Source organism: Mytilus trossulus, chromosome 10, assembly GCF_036588685.1.
Source record: "Mytilus trossulus isolate FHL-02 chromosome 10, PNRI_Mtr1.1.1.hap1, whole genome shotgun sequence".
NCBI lineage: Eukaryota > Metazoa > Mollusca > Bivalvia > Mytilida > Mytilidae > Mytilus > Mytilus trossulus.
In genome coordinates this window covers 52416293-52441333 of record NC_086382.1, presented here as the reverse complement: position 1 = coordinate 52441333, position 25041 = coordinate 52416293, and the positions used below count along the sequence as shown (strand labels likewise).

The 25041-nt window shown below is 31.5% G+C and overlaps 1 protein-coding gene across 1 annotated transcript; it reads left to right on the top strand.

The window, feature by feature from the left end:
* The first annotated feature begins 261 nt into the window (after nt 1-261).
* Nucleotides 262-21737, top strand: LOC134687997 (cyclic GMP-AMP synthase-like). Its single transcript, XM_063548463.1, has 13 exons — nt 262-400; nt 4771-4856; nt 8071-8205; nt 8484-8609; nt 10323-10448; nt 11181-11288; nt 11578-11679; nt 12701-12772; nt 16653-16706; nt 17584-17795; nt 18497-18740; nt 19787-20008; nt 21278-21737. Exons 2-13 carry the CDS (start codon nt 4802-4804, stop codon nt 21688-21690), a joined length of 1869 nt encoding a protein of 622 aa, XP_063404533.1. The 5' UTR covers nt 262-400; nt 4771-4801; the 3' UTR covers nt 21691-21737.
* The last annotated feature ends 3304 nt before the right edge of the window (nt 21738-25041 follow it).

Below are 25041 nucleotides of genomic sequence, written 5' to 3'. Positions count from 1 at the left end.
TTGCAGATAAGAATGTGATGGCGTAGTACAGACAGACATGACGAGAGTAAAAACTGACAAAATCACATGATCTCTAAACGAAGTTAAAAAGACACTGTTATAATCTAATATCTGGATTTACGTTCTGGTTTTATTTAAATGACCTAAATATTGTATTTATGGCCCCGTTTTTCAGTATCTTTTTTCTGTTTTTATCTTTATTGTCGGTCTTTAAATTTACCTTGTATTAGTAGATAATGTAATTTAAGTGTGAATAGTAGTTTCAAGAAAAGGTTGATTTAAAAATATGAGTTGCATTTCCCGGTTGATCACGTAAAAACCGCCAAAGAAGTGAAAGTAGAATTCATTTATTTGTAAAGTGTACATATTTCGATCAAGTAGCGGTTGTCTTATAAATATGGTAAGTGTATTTTCCTGTTCGTTAGCAAAACACATAATATCAAGTCTACTACATGTATTTAATTACTAGAATGAAAATATGGACACGATTTTTTAAGTTCATATTTTCATGCATTGTCAATAACTCAAGATTCTGACTTTGAATATTGATATTGTCTGTATACAGTCAAGGGATTGAATCCAGGTGAAACTTTAGTTATCATTTGAATAAATATCACAGTTATCATAATTCCGACAAATGTATGTACAAGGGCAACAAAACGTATGGTATACATTTGTAATGAACTTCATTTATTAACATGAACACAGTGGAGTGACATTACGAATATATGATCTTATTTCAATATGATGTTATTTCAATGCACAAACACTATTTTATTTTACATATCATTCAAAAGCCTGTCTCCTAGTTTTTAGGTAAAAGATATTCGGACTGCACATTTTCTGTAAACTTTTTATCTGTATTTAACCGAAAGTACACATTCTTGATTTTTATTAATAGGACAATAAAAATATAAAAGCATGAACATTATCGAGATCAGATGCGGCAGTTTCTAATCAAACGTATCCGAATCAGTATTTCCGTATAGTTTCAAAAGTACATATTTCACAAATGTCACAAATAGTCACTGATGAGACGTTTATTGATGAAACACACCTCTTGCCCAAACACAAAATTTCAATCCTTGTATCTATGATGAGTTTATCTATAGACAGCCTGTGCAAAAAAAAAAACAAATCTGAATGTTGAAGATTAATTTAGAAGGTCATATCTAATGGAACGCAATACAGTATATTGAAGTGATGTGGATACCAGCCCAATATAACAAGCTATTGCTTAAAGATAAACTTACATTTTAGATTTAGGACGATTAGTTGAAATATAAAATCGATAACTTGCTATCGAGGTCAAAAGTTGAACCCATTAATACAACAAGTAACATGTTACGACTCAGATTGTAAGGAAGAACAACCAGAATTGATGGGAACAAATGTTTGTCTTTTTTCATTTGAAGAAGAAATATCACGAGTCAGAGTGTAAGAGAACAATATATCTTTATTCATTGAAGGAGGAAGGACAGATTACTATAAATATGGTTGTTTCCCGATAAATCTTCTGATGTCTCGTTAAGTTGTCCAGAACATGGATCTTTTTGATGTTTGTCAATGAAAAGAAAAATTTAATGTAATCGAAATCTTAATTAATAAAACACTTCAACTCAGAGATTCTAAGCATATATACCATAGTTCTACAACGCCAAAACGCCGGTGTTTCCTTTCAAAATAAAGTTAGACTGTTATCTATATGTTTCTCCCGAAATCTAATCAAAACACAAATTAGTTGATTCCTTATTTCAAATTATATGGTTTAGAAGCTAGAATGAGTTCCATACGCAAAGAAAAAAATTAAGCACCCAACGTTTTTTTCGAATTGACAAATATTACGATATGGATCATGGAATCCGGAACAAATGGTGGCAAAAATAGTAATACAGCCTGTTAGAACATAACAATAGCTTAAATATAAACATAACAAATTGCAACAGAAATTATTATTTCATGAATAGATTGTCACAAAACCACAACACCAGTTTAAACACTAAAACATGTTCATTTTAAGTATGGAATTTCTGAGGTCTTTTGCAGGATATTACTGCCATTTCACTTAGAAAACGTTCATTGTAAGTCTGTTAACGAAATCCATAGCTCAACATTTAGTTATTATATTGGGTGAAACCACCACGTAATTGTATTAAGGCTTCAATCCTGAGTCTCATCCCTCCAGGTTGTAGTTGGATTTCCTGCCGTTGTATGCCGCCATTTTCGGTGCAATGCTGCTTCCAACTGACGCAAATTTTGTACAGGTGGGTCGGCTGCTGGTACCCGACAGCTAACGTGTCCTCAATATGCTCTATCGGTTTCCGATACGTGCTACTGGCAAGCCATGGAAAAGCAGCTAGTGCTTCGCCTTGAAGAAAGGCGGAAACGGCCATTGAATGATTAGGCCAAACGAAGTTGTCGTTGTCGGTTAGTTAACATGGGACGTCTTGTTACTCTTCTTGACTTGAGTTCTGCTTATTTCCAGTTCCTCATGTTTCTGGTTGATGGCTGTCTACAAGGTTACCATTATCTTTTAAGAACAGGAATTGTTGCGAATGGCATTAGTCTAATTAGCCCTTGCAGTGCCCTGCCTTCATGCTTCGATGTTACCAGTGGTCTATTGGATCTTGGCAAGTCTTTCACGTTTTTGGTTTGTTTCCACACAAACCTGCTGACTATAGTATACTGTTTGCCCATCTGATGTCCAATAGTTTATATGATAACTACAGAGTATGATGGCCGCATGCCGATAATCTGCCATATTTGACCCTCCGATATTCGTTTCCATACCACAATCGCAGAATATGAAAGACATTTTCAAATTGCTGGACTGAAATACTTAAATTTGAAGCGCGGGGAAACTGCATTTTGTTATCTGCATGGGAGGCACGCTTTTCGTGCATGGTACGTCGATATCTTAATAACCGGTCACACCTGTATGGTCACATCTTTTTTCAGGAACATTGGTCTTGTTAAAATCAATATTTATATTCAAATTAACATTTTGGGTAAAAAACCCAACTATAATGCGATTTATCAGGGATTGCTTAATTTTTTTCTTTGTGTATGTATAACTCCTTGTATGTAAAAGGTATCGGATGGCAGTTAATATTTTTAAAAGTATCAATTATCGATTGAATGTGACAGACTACAGCAAACCATTAAAAAACATAAAATCTCAGAATCAACATCTAAGACAAAGATGATTATTTGTTACAGTATTAAATTATTTGTTCATTCATTCACATTGCTAGTTAAGAGCTATCATTTATTTTTCTTTATCTGTATAATAACAACTTGTTCTGATCTATTTTATCAGTAACATTCTATTAACTTAATATTTTGATATGGAACAGGGTTCAACTTGATGTCTTATTGGACTGGATATATTGTAAGCGACAGTTATCATTAGTTTGCAATTTACAAGACAAAATATGATATCATGCATCCACGTAAAACTGTTTACCCCAACAATAGTTCGTATAATATGCTCTGATAATATGGCAATTTGTTGTATTGTCTTTTCTAGGTTTTTAAAAATTTTGTGAGATGTTCGGAATCCTTTGTTCTTTTCCTACGATAGTGGTTGTAAACTGCCTTTTTTCCAATTTGAAACCTAGACAATACCAATGTAAAACAAGGTATAAGTTCGAGTCTTTACTGTTATATTTCAAATTAAATATCTTAAAAAGGGGATCCGTAGCCTATCAATATTTTTGCTAGTATTGTTCCTGATTTTCTAACTTATATTATCAAATTATAAATTCTAGATTTTCTAGAGCACCCTTCAGGGAATACTATATGGTATCAAGAGAGATAAGGGCGTCGTCAATTTTTTATAAACAACTCACCGGTTCTTTTGTTTCGAAAAAGATAACATTACAAAATGCCGCCGTTATTTGTCTTATATTACGATAATTTGATAAACATGAATTTTGTCCAAAACATGTTGCACAAAATAAGAACATTTGGTCTTATATTTTACTTATAAACCACTGTCCAAGCTTACGGGGAGGGTTTGAATCCTGCTAACATGTTTAACCTTGCCACATTATTTATGTATGTGCCTGTCCCAAGTCAGGAGCCAGTAATTCAGTGGTTGTCTGTTTATGTGTTATATATTTGTTTTTCGTTCATTTTCTTTTTATCTAGCCGTTAGTTTTCTTGTTTGAATTGTATTACATTGTCATATCGGGGCCTTTTATAGCTGACTATGCGGTATGGGCTTTGCTCAGTGTTGAAGGCCATACGGTGACCTATAGTTGTTAATGTATGTGTCATTTTGGTCTCTTAAGGACAGTTGTCTTATTGGCAATCATACCACATATTCTTCTTTTTTTGATATAAGAAGATATTCTAAAAGCTTTTAAAAACAAATCGCTTGTGTTTTCATTTTAAGTTTATTGTCTACCCAAAGGAAATTGTAGACCAAAAAAAAACATTTTGACCATTTTCTTCTCTAAAAACAACACATGAAGTTATGTTTTTTCTCTGATTTGCATATTCGAATTGATTGAAAGACAAATATGTAGTTTTTTTTTTAATTCTGTGTGACGCATAAGACCAACCAGGTTGTAAGTATAGTCTAGTTGAAGTTTGAGTTAATGGATAATAAAACCATCAAGTGGAGAAAGACAATGCATACAATAAATTTGTCTTGAAATTCAAGACATAACAATAAGTTATAATTTTTTTTTATTTTGTTCAAACTATAAATTGAATAAGTTTATATTTATAACATCATGCTTTTAATATAAACATCAATTTCAGAATAAATGTTTGAAGACATCTTCACTTTGAAATGAGGAAAAGCGATGAAAGAAGACACGGCGATTATGATTCTCCTAGATATGCAGGTAATGCTTGTATGTGTTGTCCCCTACCGTCGAAGTTGAACGAAACGTTAGGTTTGCACTCCGTCTATCCGTTAGTCCAGCGAATCAGCTTTCCACACTATTTTCTTTATGCTTAAATATATTGATTTGATTGTTGGTTTATTGTTTTATCATGCAATGTAAAGAATAAATTCGAAATTTGTTCCAGTCTGATGATTTCGTGCAGAGTTATGGTCCTTCGATTTAAACTCACTCAAAGAATGCTTTTTCGTCATGCTATATATAGATTACACCATTATATATCAGATTAGGATTTTGTTCCAATAAAAAAATTTTCATGGTAGGGAACTATGACATTGTATTCCCATGAAATACTTACAGAATGCTTGTTTTCTTTCTATTTTCCTAACTCAATTTACGATTAAAATAAGAATATACTAATTATCAATAATAAGAGCCTTATAAGAATACATATAGTTCTGAGGCATCACATATTTATGTTCTTATATATGTAACATTCAGGAGCCTTGCCATTATCTAAATGTATCCAATCCGTCAAATGTGTCCAGTTGACCTAACTGTTTGTCCCGTCATGTATGTATGATGTTGCACGCTTTTATTCAAGAAAACTAATATGTATTTTATTTGCATCAACCCAAATTTGATAAGATCCAAATTAAACAGACGTTGGCAGTCTTTTTTTATATTTAATAATTCAATAAACAATATTTTCTACATACGAAAATGCATGTAAATCGTCAGAATTATTACAGTGGTTATCCATTTGTTTGATGTTTGAGAAAATATTGAGAAATATATCTTCGTTAGTAAATTTAGGATTAGAAAAACAGTGATGTTTAAATGATGTGTGTTTGAATGACAATACGGAATTGGGCGAAACAGACTTTTTGTAGGAACAAGAACGTCTTTTAATACCTCTTTTTTTCAAATATTTCAAATATTTTTCAAAAATCTATGCAAATTTTACTTTTTAGCCATTAAAAATGTCCTTTATCCATTTAACTGTATACCTAACAACAAAATTAATTGTATTTACCTGTATTTAATATTATTGTAAATGTCGGCATTTGTTAAAGATTATTTTTGATTTTATGATCTGAAAAAAGTCGGATCAGTTTTTAAAAGTAAAATATTGAAGTGATTACTAATTTAGGAACTTTAATATTCCGTTTTACGACTTAACACTTCCGTTCTTAACCATCCGCTACTTGTGTATCTTGTTGACTTACATAAATGTTCCAAGTTCATATCGATGATTCATGTATTGATTGTGCAAAAAAAACTTTTTTCCAAAATTGAAAATAATTTATCGAAAACCTATACCCTATTCAATCTCATGATGCAATGATTGTATAAATCAAAACCTGCATGGACAAAACTTTAAAGAAAAGCCACTTATTATAACTGATTTATAACTTTTCTATCAACATTATATAACAAACAAACACAAAAGTTTACAATGTGTAATAAAATGTACAACGTCACATTTGTTTTCATAAAATTGCGACATTACGTAGTTGATTGAAATTTCTTTTTAGATAAACTGAAATTTAAATGTATAAATATTGAAAATAATGGAACCATACTTACAATAGGTTTAATGTATTTTAGTTTAAAGTTTTCATGAGCAAAGCACGCGTGCTTCAGGTGTCAATGCTCCAGGTTGCCAATCAGTAATGAACAACAAAATATATATTGTTTATACGGTTAATTATTTTTTTTTTTTATTTATAATGTATTTTAAATTTATGTGGCCGTGATTTAGCCTTTTGTGCAAATGCAGCGTAAAGCAATCATCCATCAATCATAGTAAAATATCAAATAAAAGTTGGTTACATTACAAACGTGAAATGCTTCATTATTTTGAAATACAATTACAGTTGACACGTGACATCTTTGAGTTAGAATGTATCTTAGAAATACATTACTTTACTCCTTAAAGAGGTTACCCGAACGTTAAATTGACTTATATTATATAAATATGAAATACTATAAAGAAAGAAATATGATATGACTGCCAATAAAAAAACTCTCCACAAAAGACCAAAATGAAACAGAAATTAACAACTATGGGTCATGGTACGACTCAACAACATTGAGCAAAGGTCATACCGCAAAGTCAGCAATATAGAAGAAAAACGAAATGACAAATGTATAGCAATTCAAAAGAGAAAACTAACGACCTAATTTTTGTTCAACAAATGAACGAACAACAAATATTTAACACATCACCAAACGACAACCAATTAATTACAGGCTTCTAACTTTGGACAGGCCATACATTCAGAATGTGGCGGGGTTAAACATGTAAGCGGGATACTAACCACCCCTCTAACATGGGACAGTTGTGTTACAGTACAACATTAGAACTAGTATACATTTAAGTTATGATATCAGATACTACATGACATATATTAATACAAGAATGGAAGAATACGTTTAAATAGGTCATTGACCTTCTTTGCGTTTTATCATCTTATGATATGTTATATATATTCCGTGACACATAATCCTCCAACACTGTGATAACAAAATCAACCAATAAGGCGTAGTAATCTTTGACAAAAAGAAAGACCTACATTCGGCATTGCATTGATGAATATTCTTCTCGGAACGTCACAGAGCATCCAACATCTCACTAGATTTGGCCAACCTGACTTGCATTGTCAGTGGCATTCACTATAACCAATATAAAGATTAAATTCGAATTGATATTTCAAATCGTTAGATGTGACAATCTAACATTGTTCAGGTTTCATCATAAATTAAGTACGTGTACACCTGTCTCTAATATTTTTTTTTTACTCTAATCTAAGTTTATGCAAGATCTAATTAATATTATATATCATTGTTTACGTCAAAATCATCTGCGGATGCTAAATTACAGGTACTTATTAATATCATTTCACACGTAACTTAAATCTCACATTCTCTACAGTTCAATTTTCATATAAGGTTCTTCAAATCATTTGTGGACACAAACTGTATTATTATAGTAAACCCTCCATTCACACAATTTTCGGATAACAGTAGAAACATAACAAAATTATTCGGTGTTGGAAAATTTGTTTAATACACATATTTTCCCAGACTGGGTATTCAGAATGACACATTATGATAAATTACGCCTTTTAACAACTGTAAATATACCTCATAATTTTTTTTACGAATAACCTAATAACATTTAGTCTAGTCTCACTTTTCCTACTTCAAGATTTTAAAGGCCCTATCACCAAGCAAGAGGAAAGGCAAATATCAGCACCAAACAAGCAAGCTACAACAGAATCGCATGAACTAGCAACTGGTCAAAGCAAAGACCAAAGACAACCTTTAACACCAAGACACAAGGGTACGTAATTAAACATGTTGATACTAATAACAGGTTTTATTAGTAAATAAAACAAAATTTGGGAGAAGAAAATTTGCTATTATAGTCCCGACTATCATGGACTTATTGTGATAGATTAGGCAAAAACCATTGATTCTAAAAAAAAAAAGAAAAGAAAAGATTGAACGTTAATTGTATTTTATTGCAAGAATTGTTTTTTCTATTGTATACCATGAAACCCAAACCAACATGACATGTTTATTTTACAACTTAAACAAAATTTTCCAATACTGTTTTAGAAAATAAAGAGATCCCAGTTGATACTCATGAAGATGGTCAAGAAAGCCACATACGAGTATACACACCAAGACGTAACAAACACGAGCAATATGGTCATAGACGATCATATAAACCAAGGGATTATGGTAATCTAAATACTTTTGTAAAAATCAATCCAACCGTTTTTTAAAAACTATGATTATGAAAGCATTTCAATATTTCTAAAGTTTTGATTACACATAGAGAAGCATTTGAAAGACTAAAAATCGTGTATTTGAGATGTTAAGACAACTATAAAATTCTGAGTTGTAAAGCATTAAATTAGTTAAAACTGCACAAATGATAGTAAGATTTATACAATTCTAAATAAAATTGAGAATGGAGATGGGGAATGTGTAAAAGAGACAACAACCCGACCAAATAAAAAAAAAACTACAGCAGAAGGTCACTAACAGGTCTTTAAGTTGTCTTCAGTTTGTAGATTCACAGGTCAATAAGTTTTCTTCAGTTTGTAGATTTACTCTAGTTTTACACACACTGTTGATTCATTAATATTCGTTGAATACAATTTTTGTGGATTTTACTGGAATAGGTGAACCACGAAATAAAATATTCAAAAATGACAAATTTTAAAAGGCTTCTTTGCTGACTTCAACAAAACCACAAAATTAAGTATCCACGAACATGCAAGTTTTCCATGGAAATTGGTACCCACGAAAATAAATGAATCTTTAGAACTAAGAACATCCATACAATGTTCGGTTTAAGTAAGATTATATAGATTTTTTGTATGAAAGATAACTAATTTTTGACATTCGAATCATTGTATATATAAACATTTTGATATCAGGCGGTTTTTTTTTATTATGCTATAAAATATGTGGTATGATTGCCAAGGAGACAACTGTCCACAAAACACAAAAAGTGACACAGAAATTAACAACTATAGGTCATCGTATGTCTGACTGAAGTATCTTTAACCATGAATGTATGTTAACAAAATTAAATTCCTTGCTCGATGATTTTAGCAACTGTGAAAGTTTGGTTTCAATGCATGCTGTAAACTTTGTCTGCTTTAGATAAAATGATAAGTATAATGTTCCAGCTGTCCAGTTTGTTTATTTTATTTTCCTTGTGCACATTATATATGTTTTATTTGAGTCTATGTTCATTAAAAAATCTGGATATCAGTAGTTTGATTTTGTATAATGCTATATCAACGTAAAGTTTTTCAACAATGATGCATATTTGTAGTTTAAATACATGTTTAAATGATATCGGATATGTTCCTTACGTCGTAACTACAATCCCCTTCCCTTTCATGAATTTGACCAACCGAATTAGACTATTTACCGGATTTGTAATCACATAAGCAACACGACGGGTGCCGCATGTGGAGCAGGATCTGCTTACCCTTCCGGAGCACCTGAGATCACCCCTAGTTTTTGGTGGGGTTCGTGTTGTTTATTCTTTAGTTTTCTATGTTGTGTCATGTGTACTATTGTTTTTCTGTTTGTCTTTTTCATTTTTAGCCATGGCGTTGTCAGTTTGTTTTAGATTTACGAGTTTGACTGTCCCTTTGGTGTCTTTCGTCCCTCTTTAAAACTATTTATACTCACACTAACTGGTTGAACAATAAAGTAAAACATTTGATTTTTATACATTCGGAACAAAAACACAGATAAATGACACATGCATCATATTTTGATGCCTTTTCTATTCAATTTTCATGAACAGGCATTATCTCTGATGCGCTTTTATATTCAATATAAGCATGATTAAATAACTGCATATATATTTGCTAAAATATAACTAACCATTTACATCAAACTAAAAAAAATATTGTTATTTTTATACAGCAGATTCAGAACATAACCGATTTTACAACGAAAATGGAAACTATTATCACAGAAGGATACACAAACACAGACCAAATAAATACGAGCAACATGGACATAAAAGATTCTATACTCCAAGAGATAATGGTAATCATTTTCACATTGCAATTATAAGTCAAAAATATTTTTTCTAGAACAGTACGAGTTTATTTCATTCAACTTTTAAGAATTACTCGATAAAACATCACCACAAACTTATATAAAACATAGATGTGAAAAGAGCTTTGTGTTGTTTTTGAGAATATAATGGGGAATGTGTTAAAGAGACAACCCCAACACAGTGCACAAAAAAGTCAGGCGAAATAGATGGAACACAAAACACCTATGCATACACATGAATCAAAATTAAAATAGAGTAAAGAAAAAATCAAAGACTAACAAAGGCTACAGGCTGTAATAATTAAAACATCGAGTTTTTCAATTCACAATCTTAGTTATACAAGATCTTTTGATATCTATTTACTCTGTTTCAATAAACTCTCTAAAAATGGGAACGTCGCTTTTGAAAGCATTATTTGATTTATGTTTCCAGACCTTTTATCTTTTTACATTATTTAAAATTGACAATATTGATGGATCATTTATATGTGAAGTTTTCATTAGCAGATTAAAAACACAATAACGTGTAAAAAACAGTAAAAATCGCAATATTTATATAATCCTCCAGATGATAATAATTGAAAAAAAAATGTTCTTTATCACGTGTTTTATTTATTTACCGCAATTATGAAATTTCTAAGTTTTTATTCATTACTCAATGGTTACACCATCTTGCATATACAGGAATATATATGGTAATAATTATTGAATATTTAGTAGATACAGAGCACCCATTGTCCAACCACGAGGATTGGTGTCATGGCACACCAAGACAACATAAAGACGACCGATATAGGCATAGACGATCATATACTTCAAGGGATGATGGTAACATATATAATATTTATTTCGTAATTTACAATGCAGTTTTTGTAAACCTGATATAAAATAAGAAAAATAAAAATATTTCAACATTAAAATATTAGAATTTTAGTAATAAAAACTTACGACAAAAAAGGGGGGTTGAATCAATTCATATTGAGTTTGTTATGTGTGTGGAACGATTGCGACCCGTCAACAGTAACTAAATCAAACCTTTATCATGATGTGTATACTAAAATTCATGAGCAGTTACCGTTTAGCAATTAATAATTTATTTATCAATACTTTACATTAGAACGTCAAAGCTCTTCCAGTGAGGGTAACCATTATGACTACAGAAGAGCTAGAGATAAAGAGCGATGTGGTTATAGACAATGCTATGTTCCAAGAGATACAGGTATGTGTAAATAAAAGGGAAAATATGGTAACATCATTGATATAGCATATTAACACATGTTAGTCCGAATTTCTTGAATATAGTGATTTAAGATGTTTATTTTCGATAAAAAAAAATCGTCTATCGTCAAAATACACACAAAATGTATTGAACAAAATAAGTTGAGTCTTAACAAAGATAATACTAGAGTCCAACCAGCCGTTTCGTCAACATGAGTATTATCAATGACACTCGAAATGAAAAAAAAATATAGTACCAAATCAATCATGAAGTCTTAAATAATTTTTGTGTTTGGTTTGTGTTTTAGATGACTATGAGATTTAATCACCAGACTATTTACTAATGATACGTTGTATTAGAATTTAAAATTGAGAATGGAAATGGGGAATATGTCAAAGAGACAACAACCCGACCATAGAAAACAGGTCTTCAATGTAGCGAGAAATTCCGGCACCCGGAGGCGTCCTTCAGCTGATCCCAAATTAAATATATACTAGTTCAGTGATAATGAACGCCATACTAAACTCCAAATTGTACATAAGAAACTAAAATTGAAATAATATAAGACCAAAAAAGGCCACAGGCTCCTGACTTGGGATAGATGCAAAAATGCAGCGGGGTTAAACATGTTTATGAGATCTCAACCCTCCCCCTATACCTCTAGCCAATGTAGAAAAGTAAACGCATAACAATATGGACATTGAAATTCAGTTCAAGAGAAGTCCGAGTCTGATGTCAGAAGATGAAACCAAAGAAAATAAACGAAATTACAATAATACATAAATAACAACATACTACTAACAGTTAACTGACATGTATATTTTAACATTATGAATAGTTTACATTTGAGCAGTTACAAAATTATCATAATGTAATTATAAAACAAAAATTAAATCCTTCTTTTACAGAATACAAGTGACAATGTCTGTTTCAAAAACTACAATATAAAATTGTGTACGTCAGAGTCGCCTTTCGATACTTAAAACATCAAACATTATATGAAATTATAAAAACATTTTAGATTTTAAAGAATCTGAAGAACAAGCAACCACACATTGTCCCAGAACAACAGATCTGCCTGAAAGTTACAATGGTTAGTAGATAAACTAACTTATATACTCAGCAGCACTAGACAATAAAATTGAAATCTTTATTTTTCTTTACAAAAAATATCATTTTCAAAGCCTAAACTAATTTTTTTTGAATACTATTTATAATATAAGAAGAATTCTTGAATTCGGGACACTATGCCAACAACTATTATTTGGTATCTTTTTAAATTCAGTGCATTATCATATGACAGCATAGGACCTCGATTGCCAATTGGTGTACATAGTCCAAAGGTGAGGTTGTGAGTTTGAATCCCGCACTTGCAATGTTCACTCTACTTCAATCTTAATGGACTAGGATTTTCAATTTTCCATACAAAGTATGGTAGTTGTTTTAGAGCATTCCGGTTTCCTCCAGCAGTTACACGGAGCGACACGACATAGCACAGTAGTGTTGAAAGTGGCGTTAAAACATCAGCCAATCGATGAATATGACATATTAGTCATAAAGTAATTTAATTGCGCTTTATAATCTGAATTTTCTTTACATTCCAACCAAATTTAAAGAAAATAGATAAAGCCTGTGTTGGTATAGAAAAAAAGTTTGATCTATACACATAAAAAAACGTATTGCAACACCTTGATTTTTTATGAATTAAAAACATTGCCTCTTATTTTGGATGGAATATGATAAAATCTTTGTAACATAATATTAAAACATAGTTTATGATAACATTGACATTTAAACGAACAAAAATGAATGAAAAAAATATTTTATCTAACCACAATTTTGATAACAAAATGAAGTGTTTTTGTACAAAAAATGCATTTTATAACTTTTTTTGTAGTCGAACTTTACAAAGTCAGACATTTCAAAATTAATCTTGAGATTCACATTATGTTTGATCGTTATACGCCAAATAATTAGTACTTTGTGGACAGCCTCCATCAAACAGATAACCGCTCTTAACGACTTCTGATTCCTGCCATAAATCGACTTAATTGTTGCTAAGGTAGCAGAAACCATTTACGATGAATCACATTGTTTATTTTGATGACGTGTTTGAACTGAGGTGTCGTTTCGTGCACTTTACGCCCAATAGTGTCCCATATATGCTCGATATTGTACTAATCCGGACTACGATCGGGCCAAGAAAGATCAACCGAATTCCATTGGAACAATGGAAATCCCACCCCTTATGCTAATTTCCTACTTTGGCGAGCTCTGCACTAGATTGGAGACGGACAACTGTTTGTCTGTTTGTAAGCAAAGATCCCCGAAATGGTCGTATCGCACGATAACCAGGAGCGATGAGTCGATTTCTAACAGTTCTTCTTTAAAGGCTCCTGTGACCAACACTCTCTTTTTCAGATTGTATTGTATGCAATGGGTTTCCTTCTGACTAACCTTCATTATGCTTGATTATACCAAGCAAATGATATATGGAGTCTTCTTGATCTCGAAAGGTCTTTTACTTCGTTTGTTGCCTGACTTTTATTCTCAAAACGACTTATAGTGGAATGGTGATGACCAACAATACATACAATTGTCACAGCAACTTACCTGCTTTTCTCATGATGATAATCTGCCATCTTGCTCACAAGAAATTTTACCCTTATGTGAGTTTGTTACAATATATATTCATATTTATCATGAGCAAGATGATCGAAACAGACCAGAAGACCTTTTTTAAAGTGCTAAATGTTAAAAAAAAAAAAAGTAAACTTATTTTTTTCGTTTTATCAAGTGTATTTAATGATTTTGAAGATTACGATTATGTGCCTCTATACTTGAAGATACTGAAGCATTGTTTCTATCGTTTAATCATAAAAGTCTGGATTTTTTTTATCATACATCTATGATTGCCGACGAGAAAATTGACCTAACCAATGCATTTGCTCCAAACTGAGATCATTTGAGGTTTATATAATATCATGGATGCCATGTTGTTAGATTAGAAATGATGTTAAAATCTACTATTTTTGTTTATATGGGACGTGTTGGGTAGCTTTTATGTACTGTTTTATTTACCTCACTGGCATTTCGTCGGTGTTGGGTTTTCTTACTAAATAAAAAAGTAGAATATGCGCCCTGTATATTTGAATTTGAGAATTAATCGATTAGGTCTCATCCTTCAGTTGTGTTCAAGAAATTAGCCTTTGAGCTAAGAAGAATTTTTTAACTTATTTAACGTTGCGAAATAATGATTATAATGAAAATAAGATCCCTCAAACTAATAAATTCATCATAGATATCAGGATTCAAATGTTGTACGCTCGTTAAATCTTCAAATGATAACCTTAGATGGATTTTGTTTACTACTTTTAATTATCTTTTCAATTCGCGTAAAGGAATATTCTATTCAGGAAGAGGGAATTAGACTTTGAGCTAAGAAGAATTGTTTCACTCATTTAACGTGTGCTAAATAAAAATTATATAGCCCAGTAGTCAACTCTTCGGTGTTGACATGAATATCAACAATGCGGTCATTATTATTCATTTCCTGTTATTACAACTTTGAATTTTTCGAAAAACAAAGGATTTTCTTATCCCAGGCATAGATTACCTTGGCCGTATTTGGCACAACTTTTTTTGGAATTTTGGATTCTCAATTCTCTTCAACTTTGTACTTGTTTGGCTTTTTAAATATTTTGATGTAATTGTCACTGATGAGTCTTATGTAGACGAAACGCGTGTCTGGCGTACTAAATTATAAACCTGGTACCTTTGATAACTATATAGAAAATCATGTTCCATCAGGCAAATAGTTTCATCATAGATACAAGGATAAATATGCTGTACGCGCGTTATTTCTTCAAATGAAGACCTCAGCTGGATGTTGGTAAACAACTTTTATCTGATGTCTGCATTTTGTACCTCACATACTTTCAAATGTTTTAGTTCGGACGAACGTTCCCCTTGAAATTGAAACAATAAAATCACTCATATTAACAAGCTGTATTATAAGAGAGAGTTTAGATTTTGGACAACCGCAGTTGCTTTTGTAACTTTTTATATTGTGCTTTTAGTCATGATTTCATTGTACGAATAAGGAAAGTTATTTTGTAAATGAAAAGTATTGAATTGTATTTAAAAAAACTGAGGGTCATCTCCGGAAGGATAAGCAGTTCCTGTCCCACATGTGGCACCCTTCGTGTTGCTCATGTTATTATAAAACCCGCTAAATAGTATTATTCATTATGTTAGATTCATGATAAGGGAAGTGGATTGTATTTACGAAGTAAGGAACATATCCGATATCATCTGTGAAACGGTAAGTCCATAACTGTCAACCATCTCGTGATTGCGTCCGTAAAATTGACGAAGGGATGGTTTCAACGTCACCATCTGGAATTCTTGGCTTAATAGTTTTCTTGTGATCAGCAACCTTCTACCAAGGAAATCCTGATAGGAATAGAACAAGCACGGGAATACCTAACCAATTCGATATATAATCTGTATGCAGGCACTGCTTGAACGTTGTAAACAGTAAAATCACTAAAACACTGAACTCAGAAGAAAATCAAATCGGAAAGTCCCTAATCACATGGCAAAATCAAATGACAAAACACAGCAAAAACGAATAGACCAGAACTGTCATATTCAGACTTCGTAAAGGCGTTTTCAAATGTAGAAAATGGTGGATTAAACCTTGTTTTATAGCGCTAAAAAAGTGGGTTTTTTTCGTATTTTGTACATAGATATGCTATCGATTTATTACATTTGAGCCTTGTTGTCGAAAATCAAACAGGTTAAAGCTATAAAATACAAATTTTTATGGTGTATCAAGTAGTAACATTAACAGGGTTGAAGCCTTAAATATCTTTGCAATTCAAGAGATCGGATAACTACTGTAATTAAGAAACACCTTTATGTCTAGATTGTACGTGTTACTATATATTATATACATTTGTTCTTAACAGAGAAACGTACAGATAGATGTGGAAAAGAGAAGTCTCCATCAAATCCATTGGGCAGTGAGTTAATTTTTCAATCATTATTGTATTAAAAATAGGAAGATGTGGTATGTTTGCGAATAAGACAATTCTCTACAAGAAACAAACTGGCAAATATATATTTAAGTACTTTTGTTGATGTTTATTAATTTAGAACAGATTTATGCTAAACATATATTGTGCATTAGTGATTTGTGAATACATTTACTTATAAAATCTGAAAATTGATGCCTTATTCGCTGACATATATTGTAATCAAAACATCTCAAATGCAAATGATATATAGACTTTGTTCTATGGTTGAAACACATTGTATCGTAATATCATAGTTATATATGATATTAACATTAATTTAACTTAAAATTATATGAAACGAATGACTGGTGAAATTTTTTTTTATCCAATTCTTGAACCAATGCATGCATATATCATACACTTAGTCTTCTGTGCATTATTTTATCCTTTTTTACGCAAACATTTCGTATAATCCTCGTAATTTTTTTTCTCTCTGTCTGTTACCGTGTGAAAATATGGCAGCTGCTTAATAATCGTGTTTTGAAGCCAAAGTTTACCGATTGTCAACTTATAGTAAACAATCAACAAGAAGCATGGAAAATAAGCACGTGTATAACATGTACAATCAGGTAATACTTTATTTAAATGACAGACACATGCGAAATACGAGGGTCACGCTGAGGTTACTTGCATACTGAAAATATGTCGGCGAAGTGCCTACTGGAAGCAAGCAATTAAAAAAAAGTAAACTTCTTCTAAATGTATAAAAATCAAAGAAAATTTGAGGTTTCATATGACTATAAAATATTTCATTGAGGTAAAACTGATTTGTAGTCCATTTTTCTAAGCGTTAAAATATATTCTTTTTAACGTACTTTTTCAGAAGTTAAAGCCCAATACCAAACCCCTGTCAGTCCAATTTCTAAAGAAAGGTTAATTGATCAACAAGACAAATGCAAGCTTTCCAAGGAAGAAATAACTCCGGCTGCAAATGCTATAAATAGCTTCACTAACGAATTCATAAAAAAATTGAAAGAATTATCTACTGTGAATTGGAACAGTTTTAATTCTGGGTCCTATTATGACAAAACAAAGGCAAGTATTAGATGTATGATTTCTTAAATCAAACGTGAAAAAAATGAACGAAAATAGTAACCGGATTTGTTATTTGTATTACAAAAGTTCGCCTTTTCGTGTTGAAATAAATTATCATTAATATGAAAACAGTTACAAAATAACTTTAATAAAGTTATATTTTTTTCGAAACACTATAAATTGTCTACCCAAGGAATAGATTACTTTTAAAATGTGGATTGAATTTGTTTTTTAAAGACAACGACTGGCTTTACAGTCCTCGCAATGTCTGTCAGATTATTTAAGTTGTAATTGACAAAAACCTTTTGGTATTACGAGTCCTCAATTTTCATTATTTCTTGGCATTTAATTGTAATTTTTATTCGCGCGTCACTGATAAATCTTCTGTAGAAAAACCGGGCGTCTTACGAACAACAATTTAATTCTGGTTTCTCGGATGAGTGTAATCATTAACAAATTGATCGAAAGAGCCAGTAGTGGTTTGTTGTTTTCGCAAATGTTTTATCCATTCGAATTTATAAATCAAGAGAAAAAATCCCGATGAAATAAAATGAACTTCTTTTGGAGCGAGAAAAATGTGTGACATAATTTTTGTAGGAATGTCAATTTTGAAAATTTCCTACATACGTTTTTATTACGGTATTGTTGTCTATTCGTAAGAACTATAAAGAAACAGAACATAATTTGTTTTCTGTTTTTAGAATTGCCATCCAGATGAATTTGATATAATGATTTATCCTAATCTGTCTGTCGAAGTTAATTTCGATGTTATTAATATCCCTGGCTTCTACAAGGTTAAAATGGTTTCACCAAGAGTGCCGGAATTAGAACATGTGTTGGACAAGGATCGGTATATTGTGCCTGGTAAATTCAAAAAGTATGTTTTTGGATTGTTTGATCGGGTGTTAGGGACAGGTGGGATTCGACAAGGAAGAAGAACAAAAAGTAAGAGAGTAAAACATATAATGGATTAATGTAGTGTAATAAATAATTTAAGATCGAAAAAATAATTTAACAGGACAATAAACACGAATTTTATAACAAAAATTGAGCGCCATGTTGTCATGTTCTAAACCATGTGTTTTAGTTTAACAGTTAGTTTAGTAATGCTGTAAATATTGGTTGAAAGTTATTTATTTGGGGGTAACTATATTAAACAGTTGGTTACTTATATAGTTCATTTAGACCCCAACACATTTATAGGTCTACTTTCGAGAATAAGATGTTTGTGATCTGAACTGATCATTATAGTTAGTAGAGTAAACTGCTAACCCTTTATCCTTTTAATTTCTTGTTATATAAAATCAATTTTTATTTAGGTGTCTTTTCTGCTATTGTAGTGTTAATTTACCTGTGTAACGCAATAAAATTCAACGAACTGACGACGGGAACAAAAGTTGAAATTTAGTTTTATACAAAATGACATTGTTTAAAAAAAAAACAGACTTTACTTTCATTTTTATCAAAAGATAAAAACAACTAATTAGTTCTACCCTATAATGATTGTAAAATGTATTTGTGAGAGTAATTATCATATGATCAAGCCTTGTAGTCAAACAAATAAAATTGTCATATTGAATATAGGTTGGAAAATTTGCATAACACAAATCAATGATATTATGATATTTATATTCTCATCCCAAATGCCATCGATGCAGGTATCAAATGGAACAAATTATGAAAATATGACCGAAGACACATTTTACCTGTTTCATGAAAGTGTATGTATAACAATCACAGCCGCTTTAGAATTTAAATGGCCAAAAGGAATCAAAAATTTTTTTTAACAAGAAGATCATGCCATACATCAACGAGTTCAGTTGGGGAAAAATATGAACATGACTAACTTATCCTTTGATACGATTATATAAAAAATAATTTATCTTATTATATTTTGTCAAACCTACAATAGATAATTTGCTATAACGTTTTATTGAATTCATAATTGTTGATGCCTTAATTTTATATATTTCTATATTTTCGTATTTTAGGAAAGACAAAACCAGATGGATTTAGTCCAGCTTACACAGTTTTTTATGATGCATTTCCAGGAAAAAACCCGATCGATATTGATCTCGTTCCATGCTTTAATATTGATGGATGGCCACCAGATAAAATAGCTAAAAAGATTAATCCATCATGGATAGCAATTGATGATGTCGTAAACAGAGCGATGAAGTCGTATGACGTTGTTTGCAAAACCTGTCCAGAAGGTATGACATATTATTCCTGCAATTTGAAACTAAAACTTTCTTTCTACTTTATATTCTGATAAAATTCCGATAAAATATAATGTTAATAATGTATATAATGTATTATAATGTAAATATAAGTATGGGTATAGGTGCCAAAGAGACAACTATTCATTCAAGTCACAATTTGAAAAGTAGACCATTATAGGTCAAGGTACGGCCTTCATCATATTTGAGGTGTAGGTGAAAATGCTTATAGTGACATCCCTTATCACCTGGAAATGTTATAGTCAAGAAGATATAGCATTACATTTTGTATTGAAAAAAGCCAACTTTTCAACAGAAACCTCATGACGTGAAAGTTAGTCACTGTATTACCTTTTTTAATCAATAAGATATTGGTAAATAAAGGCAACAGTAGTATACCGTTGTTCAACATTTAAATGTAACACACACAGAAACAGACTAAACATTAGACAAAATCAATGTGAATAACAAATATAACATTAAAAACAAATACATGAATTTGTGATAGAAAAGTGCCGTGACACGTCTTATAGTAATATGAATTCACACTCAAATATAAGAGAAAATAAACGACACAACGGAAACACATACATTAAAATGTATGACACACAGAGTCTGTAGACAGATCTAGAGCTTAAAGGACATTACACATACATTTTTTATTGTCACATTTACTCCGTTGATGGTACCAATTTGTCTCAACCAGAGGCACATCTCGACAAGTAATGTTTCTTCAGTGATGCTCAATAGATATAGGAAGATGTGGTGTGAGTGCCAATGAGACAACTCTCCATCCAAATAACAATTTAAGAAGTAAACCATTATAGGTTAAAGTACGGCCTTCAACATGGAGCCTTGGATCACACCGAACAACAAGCTATGAAGGGCCCCAAAATTACTAGTGTAAAACCATTCAAACGGGAAAACCAACGGTCTGATCTATATAAACAAAACGAGAAACGAAAAACACGTATATATTACATAAACAAACGACAACTACTGTACATCAGATTCCTGACTTAGGACAGGTGCAAACATTTGCAGCGGGATTAAACGTTTTAATGGATCCAAACCTTCTCCCTTTTTCTAAAACAATAGCATAACACGACCGTAAAATGACAAATTAAATACAAACGTTTGAGAATTGAAAAAGACAAAAGCTACAAAATAAAAACGTTGGCTAGTTATATAAATAATAAACTAGCCATTCCCAAAACTAATTGCATTTCTGAGTGTAAAACTTATTTTGTTTTTTAATTTTAGATACATCGGACAAAAACCTACTTTTTCGTTTATCTTTTTCGAGGACTGAAAAAATGCTCGTTAAACATGCAAACAGCGCAGACAAACTTAATTTGAAAAAGAATGTTTTTCGGGTTGTGAAATTGTGTATTCAAGAGATAAAAGAAAAACATCCTAAAGAAATTAAAAAGTTTTGTTCCTATCATATCAAGCAATTCATGTTTGCTCAGTACGACACATGGCCAACAAGGGAACGTGAAGGAGTTCGTATCCAGAGATGTCTTATAGGAGAGCTGATTAAAACGTTAAGTCTAGCTAAACCGACAATCATGAACTATATCATACCAAATGACAATGTTATCAGATATGTGCCGAGCGAAGAAATTGCAGTCATTGTAAAAGGGTTGCAGGACAAACTGAAGTTCATGCACTGACATAATTAGGGTTTGTTTTTTGTAATGTGAAAGCGCTGTTGATTTATAAATATATTTAATAGAAATTTTGTCTAAACTATATTTATTCCGTGTTTATTCATTTTCAATATGTGCATGGTTTGTCTTCCTACACCTACAATTAGAAATTGTGACAATGTGATCAGATATGTACCTATTGAAAAAAAATGTAATAGTTGTTAAAGGATTAGAAGAAAAAAATCACGTTCATATACTGACCGTTTTTTATTTATATAATTGGAAAGCATTGTTCTATTACTATAATTGAAAGACATGACAATATTCTTTCTCTATAATTAGTTCAACCCTGTATACCATCATTCCCTAGTTTATAATTTTGGATACGGGATATTTTGGTAATATTGAACAAAAAAACGTAAAACATTCTACACAGAGGAAAACGTTTCTTATTGACAACATATCTGTTTTTCACCTAACTGTGGGCATTATATTGCGAAGGAACGGTGCGACTGTCCTTGCCGAATTCTTTTTTATTTTCATATGAGTACGAGTTCCTTCAGGCACTTGTCAGACAGACTTGGACAAAATGTATGTTTCTCAACGCAAGATGATAATAGTACATTGAAATCATTGTGTAGAATCTTGCCTTTACTTATCCATTCATGCATTGAGAGACAGTTTGTCATAAACATGATAAATGCTTGGCTTCGTGCAATGTATTAAGTATTGGTTTTAGTTAAAACATTACAAAAAAGCAATTAAAAGCGTGATAAATTGAAAAAACAACCACACATCCATAACTGAAATATGACCTCATGTCAATTGATTTATTTTTTTCTGTGTGCAGCGTTGTTCAAATCCCTTTCATCATACTGTTTAATACAGATTTCCAAATGGCATTATTCAACACAACAAAGCTATCTGACCATATCTCGGCCTATTGCATTGCAGGTTGAAGGTGGGATGCATAGATTGCATGAATACCTTGAATAGACATTCCTGCAAAACACAAGGCCAAGATTATTGACTTTTTTTATATTTTTTTGGTTTAATTATTAATACCCTTCATGCTCATAAGGTACCATACCATGTATTTTGGCAAGAAGCCAAATAGTATCGAACAAATTCAAATGGAATGCTGTTTTTCCAATTCTGAATATTAGTATATGTACATCAGTCTGTATGTGTTCTGATTTTTTAAGGGTTTTATCTTATATACGATAAGATAAGATAATAAATATTTTAACCGGAGAACATCTCACATTTGTTATATGACATTTTTACACATCAGTCCTTCATTGTGATAGAGGGGCAACACGGCTTCTATATGTTTTAACCTACAATCACGATTTGTAGTGAAATTGATTTGCTCTGTGGTTTTGTTTTATTTTCTGATGACTTAATTATGTATCGGGTTCAGGGACGATGGTAAAAATTTCAAAACTAGTATCTATTAGTGAATTTGCGATAAAATTGATGATGACTGCATTTGTTACAAATAATACCATGTTTAAAAACGATTTCGAAAAATTGTTTGTGTTGTTTTGAAACTTGTATGCAATGGCTTTATTTTATGTTATGTGTATATTTCACACGCACCAATTGGACTTGATTGCTATAGAATCAATTCTCGTATTATTGGTTATGTACCAGCATCTACATCAGTTTTGCGGCAGTTGTTTTCCTTGCATATATATGTAATAAATGTAAACACTTGTATAGAAGTAAGTCAAGAGTATGAACAGCCATAGCAATGCACACAATGAGCGATACATTAGTTTTTTCTTTAATAAAATGATATGCTAGTATACTATATAATAAAAATAAACCAGAATGACTCTATAAATCAAGCAAACATCCAAAACAATATCATCGAATCATTAAAACAAAAATGTTCAAAACGTCTGAACGAGATTCGACCCCTATCTTTGAAATCATCTTTCAATTGAAGTTCTATGCTCTACTGATGGAGCCACGGCGATGCTTGACCATAAAAATCTTATAAAGGAGCTATATCGGTACAATTAAGCGATGTTACAATTTTTTCATGAATTTTTTTTTTTTTATGTTATAAGGATACACTAAACCAATTTCATTGTTGAAGGAATAAGTAAGATAAATTACAACAGTCACATAGAACGTAACTTTCGTTTGGTTTAAAAATGTCTTTCTTGGGGGGATTATCTGTTTTTCCCACCTAAAAACATCCTAAATTCCGCATGTTAGACTTTCAACCATTTTTAGGGTTAAACTAACTATTAATTATACTTACGACAACTACTGTACATCAGATTCCTGACTAAGGACAGGTGCAAACAGCCTGTAATTCAGTGGTTGTCGTTTGTTTATGTGTTACATATTTGTTTTTCGTAAATTGTTTTACATAAATAAGGCCGTTCGTTTTCTTGTTTGAATTGTTTTAAATTGTCTGATCGGGTCCTTTAATAGCTGACAATGCGGTATGGGCTTTACCCATGGTTGAAGGCAGTACGTTGACCTATAGTTGTTATGTGTCATGTTGGTCTTGTGTGAATAGTTGTCTCATTGGCAATTATACTACATCTTCTTTTTTTATATTTTATTAAGTATTTTTGGTTGTGAGGGATGCACAAGTTCGTAGTCCCGTTCGTTCAGAGTGTGGACGTTGAATCTGAAGCCTCTTAAAGAGAAAATGCTACGCTCTTTACACGTTCATTATGCATGACATATTATACACTGATTGTCCGTTTCTTATTTTATGTCGACGAAAATTCAAGTGTGCGGTTCTAAAAGTCTTAGAAGATTTAATTTAAACTTAAGCAACATACTTAATCAAATTAAATGGTTAGCAATAACTAGTCACATTAGGTCCGTACGTCGATTAATTACGTATGTCGCCTAATTAGAAATATATATTAAATCTAATTTAAAAGCTGCTAATGGTAAAATACGGAATAAGAATGAACAAATTGTTATTAGGATACACCAGCCATGCCGTTGTACATGTAATGGTTTAAAAGTCGATGATACAATACTCGTTTCTAAATATTTTTAACTAAAAGTACTTAATACACATGATACGGTGCAAAGGTTAAGATCTAAATTGGGTTAGAGATAATAAAAGCCTCACTGTGATGAGATTATTTAATTCAACGTAGGGCGTCTTGTTTTAATCAATTAATATTTCGGAGCATTTTATATCTGACTATTTATAGCTATGCTTCATGAGTTTTACTCATCGTTGAAGTCCGTACCATTACCTCTTGGCGATAATTTCATTTCTTTGTCCTCTGGTCTCTTGTGTAGCAATTATACCACATCTTCCTAAATGAGTAAAATATGTTGTAATGTTACTGGCTCAGGTTACTGGTACTCGACACTCGCGTTATCCTA